We start from the raw sequence: 10,539 nt of genomic DNA on the forward strand, positions 1-10,539 counted from the left end.
CTGGGGGGGGGGGAGGAGGAGCGGGTTCAGTCATATTCTCTTTGCTTCCTATATATCCAGCAGAGTGTTTTATACAAGAACGGCCTCCATAAATTTTTGTTAAAGATAATTGAAGTGTAAGAATAGTAATTAAGGAGAAAATTGAAATGTATGATGTAACTGATCTTTGGTCCTTCAAAACATCCACTCCCCCCCCCAGTGTTATTTATTTGTATGTGTTTATGAAAAAGTTCAGCAAGTAAATATATTTTCAAATTCAATTTTTTACTTCATATAAAATAGGAATTTTTCAATGGCTTTTAAAAATGACTGATTTTGAAGGTGAACTGTTTCTTAAATTAGTGTGCCAGTGGCAGATAAAGTCTGTTTTCTCTTCTTAGGAGTGACTCTAAACATCTTTGTTCTAAATCTAACGCAGCCACTTCAGTAATTTATTTATTTTTTTTGCCAACATTGGTTCTATTAAACATGCATGTATTTCTCAAAGTAATTTTTTCCCCCCTAAAAGTACATTCCTGCCCCAGGGACATAGTGATCTGCCCAGTTTCCTAAGTAACACTGCAGTTTTAACAGCTCACCTGATCTTTCAGTTACCTGCAGTAAAAAATAAAAGGGAAGTGTCGTGTTTATGCATGGATATAAAGAGTACTCTTTCAATTAATTGTTAATCTTCAGTATTCACCTTCACACTCATGATAAGAATTTAGTGGCTTTTTCCAAAGTAGGACTCTTTTTAAAAAAAAAAAGATTTATTTATTGCTTTTAGTGCTTGTTTCTTCTGTATTCCCCGAAGTTCTTTTTGACAAATGCCACCATAGTGGGAGAATGTGACACTCTTAGAGGAGGTACTGAGCCCAGCATTCATGCTGGAGAAAGCACTTCCCAGTATTTCCTGGCCTCAGTGAACATCATCCTGAGGCCTTGACCAGATGAAACAAAGATCTCCTATCTTTTCTTTAGGCTAATTGCTTGTATGGGAGGGAAGGTATTTTTATTTCAATTTATATTCATTTAATCATCCTATTCTTTAGATTAACTATTTAGATCTCTTTTATTGGCTGGGTTAGCTGTGGGAATTTGGCAGATTTTTTTTTTTTTTTAACTCAGTAATCTTCACGGTAGGTAGGTGCTTCTCAGAATTACCTGGGGAAGAATTTAAAAATAAACATCTTACTGATTCTTTTCTGACTTCAGACCAGTGTACTAAATTAAAATCTTGGTCAGACCAGTGTACTAAATTAAAATCTTGGTGGGAGTGTGCATATTTTGTACAAGCTCCTTACATGATTCCAATAAACCACTTGATACTGTAATAGAAAATGAAGTTTTAACTCGGTATAGATTTTAGCTTTATTCGTACTTAATTTGTATAGCCATTTTTGTGCCCTGAATACCTGAAAGGTCCTTCTTTAACACATAGTACATGGTTAGCAACTCAAGGACAACTACTGGATCATCAGGAAAGTCATGACATATTTTTCCATGTTTTTCTATTCAAAAATGGATCATGACTTTTCAGGTCATGATGTTATATATGCTGTTCTTGAAGAAGAGGTTTTAGGGGAGCTAGCCCTGTGGTGTAGTGGTTGAGGGAGCCAGATCTCACATAGCTGACTGCAGTTCTTTTTTGTCTTTGTTTTTAAAAGAGAGGTTTTTTTGTTTTTTTTTGTTTGTTTGTTTGTTTGTTTTTTGCTATAGGGCATGAATGCTGGCCAGAGAGACAAAAAGGCAGAAAGTGATAAGTCACCCTCCAGTGGGGATGGCCATGCCACTATTCTCCATTCTCTTCTTAGGATCTTGGGCATGCAAGCACACACACCCTGTGTGAGTTTTAAGCCACTGGGTCCAGGACTCGAACTGTGGTTGGCCATGTAGGAGTCCAGTGATGTAACCATTATGCCATCTGCTGGTCCCTTACTGCAGTTCTAAGCCCAGCCCCAGATGACTTGAAAAACATACCAGCCATGTGAGTGCGTGCTCAAATCCTGACAGAATGGGAAAATGGAGAAGGGATTGTGGTGTGACCATGTCCCATTGTGGGATGCTTTCTCCCATTTTCTCTCGGTCTCTGACAAGCACAAAAGTTCATGGAAAATGCATATTATGAAAAATACTCATGGATGTCAATTTCTTTTTGGACTACAGTAGCGTGTATTTTAATTCTATACTTTCCACGAATTGGAATCTCCTTGTCCTAAAAGATGGGCATCTTTTGCCATTAAACTCTGATGCTTATTCAGTAAATAATCACAACTTACTCTTTACCCACAACACACGCTCATTCTAAACTTTTTATCTAATCTCAGAGAAGTAGACATTCAAGATTAATGTCAGTAAATAGGTGTTTCACTACGTGCTGGGTTTTTTTTTTTCTTTTTTTGGAGAGGTTTTTGCTATAGGGTGCGTGCGCTCGCCAGACAGACAGACAGAGACAGAGAGACAGAAAGTGAGAAATCACCCCCCAGGGGGGATGGCTACGCCGCAATCCCTTCTCCTCCATTCTCCTCTCGGGATCTTGGGCACGCACGCACACGCGCGCCCGGCGTGAGTTTTAAGCCACCGGGTCCAGGACATGAACCGCGGTTGACTACATGGGAGTCCAGCGACATAGCCATTACGCTAACTGCTGGTCCCCTTAATAAATATTCTTGAAATTGGAACCTCAGACAAACCTAAGAGAACCTAATTAGCAAAGAAACAAGACAGCCAAATGGACAGAATTTTCTATTCAGAGGATCCCCAATCTGACGATTTGTACAGTTTAAAAGCACACATGTGTGCATGCTGAAACTCACACATACGTTTCTCCACATAGCAAGAACATAAGACCAATTTCACTTATAAACTGGAAAATAGAAAAATTTGATGGGAATCCAAAGAATTTCTTTATAGAGTGTAAAGGACTGCAGGCTGAGATTTTTGGTACAAAACCAGAGGTTTAGAAAATTCTATCCCAGTCATCTTTTGTTGATACTGTCTCCTGTTGCAGAAAAAAGTTAACTTCAAGTTAAATAACCTGTGAATAGGTAATTGTGAAAATCCAAATAGTTATTTCTGAGTAAATGTATAAAGTGGGGAACAGTGTATATTTTATACCTTATGTCAATTGTGGAAATAAAATAAATTAACACACATGATAAAACACTAAAAATAGACGAGACTTCAGTCTGCATGGAGCGGTGTAATACCCTGTGAAGCTAAGACACAGGCAGAAAAGAAAGTGACTGCAAACTTTTGTTCAACAAAACAGAGTGTACACGATGGGGCTTCTGTCTTATCCACAAATAAGGTTCTGTCCCTCCCCTTCACACCCCCATGGCCCGAGCGCACTGCTCTCCTGATGTCTAATAACAGAGTTGAGCTTTGAAGCAGAAGTGTTAACATTTTTTCTGAAAAGTATTGAAGATTCTAGTAATGAGCTTAAGGTAAGGCAGAAAGAGCGTGAATATAAACTGTTTCTCTTTCTGAAATATTTGACGACAAACATGATTGAATTAGATCACATTCAAGTAACAAACTTGTTAGGTAATAACCTCATGTTGACAAAGTATGTATTTCTGTGTGAACGTTTTTCTTTCTATTCAGCAGGGCTTTTGTGTCTTTCATTGTTCACTAAGTTTTTTTTTTTTGTTAATTTTATTTTACACATTCAATCACTATGCATCACTTAGCTCGTGAAGTGAATTTACCCAGCATGAATACACCTCACACCAGCCCAGTTACGGATACTCTACACGTAATCATCAAGAGACAGCAGTCCATTTCTGTGTCCCAGAAATGTCTTGCCTTTCTAGTTTTTCTCCTTAATTTAGTGAGCACCTACTGTGTGCCTTGCGTTATGCCGCACGCGAGGTTCAGTGATGAACAGTCTCTGCCTTGATGGACCTTGTAACCTAGTCCCGTTTGCAGCTGCTATTTATTTTAAATAAGCACAGCTTTTCCGGTTATAGAACATCACAGAGAAGCAGAGGTAGCCCTAAAAAGAGAGCATGTTCATCCAAAAATGATTTCAATACTCCCTCCTTCTCAAATTATTTCTCTTATGACCTGTTTCTGGGTTGAAAAGCTGTTTCATAAGAGAGATCAATAGAATAACATTATGTCTTAGGGCTGAATACACAGGGATACTTTCTCACTATGTCCCTTTCTAGGTCACATTTTTGGAAAGGGAAGAAGAAAAACAGTTAAACTATGATAAAGAACAATAGACACTTTTGTTTTAAGTGGACAACTACTGATAGAGCTTGTAACTTGGAAAAAAATCTATTATTCTTTTTTAAAATAAGCTATTAATTATTAATTTAGTTTCCTATAGGGCATGTGTGCTTGCTGAAGAGAACAGAGAGAAAGTGAGTGATAAAGAGGGAAAGTGAAAAATCACCCTCAGGGAGGATGGTTACCCATGTTCCCTTCTCCATTCTCCTCTCGGGATTTTTGGGCATGCACACACACGCCACCGCGTTCAGGATTCCAGTTGCACAGTAGGCCATGTGGAATCCAGCCACTTAAACCTCTGTAGCACCTGCAGAGGGAAAATCTGTTTTTCCATATGAGGGCTCCATCTGTTTGGGAAGAGCCTTGGAGGACAAAGAAGGAAGAGAACCCAGACCAAGCCTGGGGAAAATGAAAAGGAAGCTGGGTACTTGGAGTAAGAGAATGAGGGGGAAGGCAGGAAATGAACCCCGCCTTGCTGTATAGCACATCCAGAACATGCTTTTTCTTTTATCTCAGACAGGCCAACATTCACTGGGGACCGCCATGTTCACGTGACATCAAGAGGAAACGGAAACCTGTGGCCACAGCGTCTCTGTCCAGTCCCAGTGCAGGTGATTCCAGGCAGTTACCATTTATGGGGCACTTGCTATGTGTCAGGCACTAAGTTGTGTGTTTTATATGCTGTTCATACAATCTCGATGATAAGGTAGGTAGTTTTATTCCCATTTTACATGGGAAAACTGACCGTGAGAAATAATTTACCCTGTTTTGTCAGACTGTGAAATCTATGCTTTTCATGCTGTCACATGGCTTTCTAGAGTTTTGTACTATCAGCAATGTATAGTCATCTGAGCTTTTGTTCTAGCACACACAAGACGTTAAGTCTATGTTAATGAAAATCCAGTTGTGTGGCAGTTAGTAGTCAAGGAATCACATGGGTCTACTTATTTTTTTAAAAGAATTATTTATTTAATTTGTGTGTGTGTGTGTGTGTGTGTGTATGTATATGTATATATATATATATATAGAGAGAGAGAGAGAGAGAGAGCAAGAGAGAGAGAGAGCAAGAGAGAAAGTGAGAAAGTAAGTCACCAAGTCTGGGACTCGAACTGTAGTTGGCCATGTGGGAGTGTCCAGTGCCTTAACCACCATACTATCTGCTGGTTCCTGGATTTACTTATTTTTGTATTTCAATGTACAGAACAGTACATTCTCACTGCTTTTATGTGTGGTAGAATGCTGATTCTTTGCCAGTCATGAAATGCCTTAATTAAAAACAATTTTCTATTGAAAACCTTGTGGTTTTCAATGCAAAGTTAGTACTAGCTGGTAATAGTAAAGTAGTAGTTACTTTCGATGAAGGGCACAAGAGAGCTGGGGTTGCTGGACAGGCTCCTTAGCCTGAGCTAGGTAGGAGTTACATGGGTGTTTACATTTGTAAAGATTCCTGAGCTGTATCTAACAATTTATGTACATTGTTGCGTTTATCCTTCAGTGCAAAAAAGGATCCTGGAGATCCACCACATACCTCTACTTAATTTTGGTGTACTCCGAAATTGTCTTCTTTGAACTTCTGTTTGGAATGCCTTTTTTTTTTTTTTTTTTTGCTATAGGGTGTGTGCGCTCTCCAGACAGACAGAGACATAGAGACAGAAAGCGAGAAATCACCCCCCAGGGGTGACCCCTAGGGTCACGCTGCAATCCCTTCTCCTCTTGGGATCCTGGGCACGCACACACGTGCCCGGCGTGAGATTTAAGCCACCGAGTCCGGGACGCGAACCGCGGTCAACTACTTGGGAGTCCAGCGACATAGCCATTACGCTAACTGCTGGTCCCTGGAATGCCTTCTTGATGGTGGTTCATACTGGACAACCTTAATTACAGGTGTAGTAAATTTCCTTAGTGGTTCCACATGGCCAGACTCTGAGCGGAACACTTTGCCTGCATTATTTCACTTACTTTTGCAGTAGCTTTATAAGATAGATGCTGTATTTATTCTCAACTTCTGCGTGAGGAAATTGAGGCTTAAATCACTTCCCCAAGGTCACATGGTTGAGAAATTTCAGAGCCAGAATGAGACCTTTGCCCATGACGCTAGAGCTACACTCTTAAACACCGTGTGTGTTCTGACATTTTATATGCAGTAGGATTGATTCCAAACTACAAACTCACATCAAACTCAGATTCTCATCCAGTCTATATTTGAAGCAGTAAAACAAAATCTTTCCTCTTTTTTCTTTTTGGTCTTTTTTTTTTCTCCCCAATATCTAACTTTAATTTTTAGCTTTTCTTTATAGGAGAAGAACCATTGGGAAGAATTTAAAATCCTTACTCCATATTCAAATTAGGAAATGTACTGGGAGGTATTAAACAAAAGTTGAACATTAAACATTTCCCCCGCTCAGCACAACTCTCCTCTCACTTGTTGACTAAGCCCTGCTTCAACCGAGCATTTTTTTCCTGCCCACAACCTGAGTGCCCCATGGAGGTGAAGGACATAGCCCGAGCCTGCGCCATCAGTCAGTAGAACAAATGGGCTTGCTCTGCCTAACATCGGGCCATCTCGGATTCCACCTCTTTTATAGAAATGAGTGATGAAGAGAGGTGCGTTCCGCTTTGCCGCTGTATTAATACACATCAGGGGCCAGCTCCTGGCACTAAATCACGCTACTGCATACATCTGTTATCGGACTCTTCACCAGTGTGATGAACAAGACTGCAGATAGAGGCTTCCTTGTGTCATTCTTTATAGGATTTTCCTAAAAGAATAAATAGCTCAGATCTCTGCCAACACTCTCCCCTGTCACTGTGATGAATTCAGCTTCTTTCTTAAACATGCAGCCACAAATCTTTCCCTTCTTTCCCCTCCCCCACTGGTAGGAAGTTTTGAGTTGAAATTGACTGAATTTGAAGATATTAATAAGGCTAGAGAGCTGAAGAGGAAGAAGGAGCAGCTTGTTTTCCTTGTCTTCTTGTACGAATAGTAACAAAGGCCAGGGAAAAAGATCTTTTCATAGGGCTGGTCAGTAGACTTTTCTTAAAAGTGTAGCACCTTTATTTTCTTTTTCTCTCCACTCACCTCATCTCAGGGTTACAAAACACACAGAGCACTTGATAGCTAAATAAAGAGTAAACCTCAGACGGATATGGAGCCCTGTCTGTGCCCAGAGCCACACTATGGTCTTAGTGAGCAGGTGTGCAAACCTGCTTCTAGGCAGGCTCATCCACCCCGTCAGGGAGTTCTCAGCAAGTCTTGGCCTCACGATGAGTGCACCAGCTATATATGCCCTTACAGAAAGCACTTAGGAAAGAAAAACTTGATTATTTCCTTCAAAACCTGAGACTGAGCAGTCATATGAAATAGAAGGAACTGAGATGAAAACCAGACTTCATTTCCGTGAAATGATGTTCACAGTGTAGATCAAAGCTGTTGGCATGCAAATTCTAGTTCTTCATAAAGTAAATGCATGGTTTGATAAAGGAGAATTAAGTTGATCAGAGATTCTATTCAGAGCCCAGACTAATTTTTCTTTTTTTGAGAGGTTTTTTTTGCTACGGTTCGTGTACGCTCGCCAGACAGAGACAGAGAGACAGAAAGCGAGAAATCACCCCCCGGGGGAATGGCCACGCCGCAATCCCTTTTCCTCCATACTCCTCTCGGGATTTTGGGCACGCACGCACACGCGTCCGGTGTGAGTTTTAAGCCACTGGGTCCGGGGTGCGAACCACAGTCGACTATGTGGGAGTCCAGTGACATAGCCATTACGCTAACTGCTGGTCCCAAGCCCAGACTAATTTGATTATTAGAAAAGCCTTTTCTGACCTTCCGCTCCCTTGGGTAGGATATGGGTCCTTAGAGCATCATTTGGGAGGATACCTAACAGTTAATTGTTAATTAGCTATATCAGATTCCCAGTTCCAGGCCAGTGATGCTAGAGCTAAATCCACAAGGGCAGGAATTTGCATCTGGTTTGCTCAGTGCTGTACCCCAGCATCTAAAAGAATACCAAGTACATCAAACAAACTCACTATCTATGTTTGAAATACCTCCAAATAAATGAATAAAATCTTGGGACCAGCCGCTGGTGTAATGGCTATGTCGTTGGACTCCCGTGTAGTCAACCATGGTTCAAGTCCCGGGCCCAGTGGCTTAGACTCACGCCAGGCGCATATGCAGGATACCAAGAGGAGAACGGAGGAGAAGGGATTGCAGGGTGATTTCTTGCTTTCTGTTTCTGTCTTTCTCTGTCTCTCTGGAAAGCACATGCACCCTATAGCAAAACAAACAAACAAACAAACAAAAAACTCTCAAAAAATGAAAAAGAAAAAAAATTAATAGAATCTTAAAGTTGGAACAGAATTGTTGGTGTTATTCTAACCACTATGATTAGATTCCATAATTCATTTTAGAATGTGACTTATCTCAGAAATTATAGGGCAAGTTCTTATTGCCCACTATACCTTTTTAAAATGTAAATGTTTCTTAAAATTAAATTTTTGGGGGTAAATATCAAATGACTGTACAAGAACATTTATAGGAGGATATGTAAGATGTAAAGAAATGTATAGGAAATGTCCATGAACCCACCAACCACTTTAACTGTAAAATGTTCTTTCTGCTCTCCACTTAGTTAACAGTTAAGCTTTTTTTTTGGGGGGGGGGTGCAGTGAGAGGTTTTTGCTATGAGGCGTGTGTACTTGCCAGAAAGACAGCAAGACAGAGAGACAGAAAGCGAGAAATCACTCCCCAGATAGGATGGCCACACCACAATCCCTTCTCCTCCATTCTCCTCTCAGGATCTTGGCACGAAAGCACACGCACCTGGCATGAGTTTAAGTCACTGGATCCAGGACTAGAACTGCGGGTGACTACATGGGAGTCCAGCGACATAGCCATTACGACAACTGCTGGTCCCAATATTCATTTTTTAATCATTCTTTTTTTTTTCCCAGATAGTTTTAACAGACATATGTCTCTAAGAAACATATTGTCTAGGTCTGTGTTTCTGAACGTTGTGTAAACCATGTCATACTTTGAGTTATAAGTCCCATCCAGTTTTGTTCTTGAGAGTCCTCATATTTTATCTGTCAAAATCCATTTGTTGTAAACTGCCATATACATGGTATCCCCATGTATGAATATGATGAATATACTACAATTAAACATCTTTGATGGTCATATAGATTGTATCCTCTTTAATGCTATTGTGAAAAGTATTTGCATTGTTCTCCGAGAGGATGAAGTACATGTGTTCCCGTGGACTATCCCACACTCATTTTTCACTTGACTCTGTCAATAAAACAGATCACCAGGTGTTGGCAAGACTGTGGAGAAAGCAGAGCCCTGTGAATTGTTGATAGGAAGGTAAAATGGTGCATCACTGTGGAAAATGGTTCCTCAAAAAAGAATTAAACACAGAGGGCCGTCAGTGGCACAGTGGTAAAACACGATGCTCTGCAAGGCCGACCCACATAGGAAAGTTCTGGATTAGCACGGGAGACCTTTCTGAGTATGAACCCCAGTGACTGGGGCTGACTGAGGCTGAGACTGGGGATGGGTTACAGTACTGAGACCCTGTCAGGGGTGCTATCTTTCTCTGTATCTCTCCGTCTTTCTTACTCATTGAATAAATAAGTAAACTTAAAAAGAAATTAACTGTAAGCTACCATCTGATCTAGCAGTTCGGCTTCTGGGTATATTAGAAGAATTAAAAAGAGACTCAAATAGTTTTTTGTATATTTATATTCACAGCAGCATTATTCATGATAGCCAACAGATGGAAATAACCCTGATTCCCATTACCAGATGAATGGATAAATAAAATGTGATATATACATACAATGGAATATTGTTCAGCCTGAAAACCTTTGTCATTCAGAATGAAATTCTGATACATGTTGTAACATTGACGAAGGTACTGTGCTAAGTGAAAAAGCCAGTCATAAGAGGACAGATACTGTGTGATTTCACTTTTATGAGCCGCCAGGAAAGGTCAGATTTATAGAAACAGAAAGTAGAATGGCAACTGCCTGGGCCTGGGGAAAGAGGAGTCGGGAGTTAGTGTTTACTGTGCTGTTTCCATTTCAAGTGATGAAAAGTTCTGGTGATAGCTAGTGTAGTGAGGACAGTTATACAGTGGTGTGAACATCCTTAGTGCTGCTGAACTATACCCTTATAAATGATTAAAAGAGTAAGTTTCATTTTACTATTGATACAGTGAAAAAAATAGCAGGGCCAACATATGGCCAACTGCACAGTTCAAATCCCAGACCCAGCTACTTGAAAAACATGCCAGGTGTATGCCTTTGTTAGTGCTCAGAATG

The 10,539-nt window shown here is 40.3% G+C and overlaps 1 protein-coding gene across 9 annotated transcripts in view; it reads left to right on the forward strand.

Annotated features, from left to right (window-relative positions):
- GPATCH2L (G-patch domain containing 2 like) overlaps positions 1-10,539 on the forward strand; it is a 77,100-nt gene that overhangs the window by 63,365 nt on the left and 3,196 nt on the right. For all 9 annotated transcript variants that reach the window (XM_006157058.3, XM_006157061.3, XM_006157060.3 and 6 more), the window contains one exon: positions 4,732-4,826. In XM_006157058.3, coding sequence (XP_006157120.1) covers positions 4,732-4,826 — 95 coding nt within the window. The remainder of the gene's footprint in view (positions 1-4,731; positions 4,827-10,539) is intronic.

The sequence above is a fragment of the Tupaia chinensis genome, unplaced genomic scaffold, assembly GCF_000334495.1.
Source record: "Tupaia chinensis unplaced genomic scaffold, TupChi_1.0 Scaffold000528_1, whole genome shotgun sequence".
Lineage (NCBI taxonomy): Eukaryota > Metazoa > Chordata > Mammalia > Scandentia > Tupaiidae > Tupaia > Tupaia belangeri.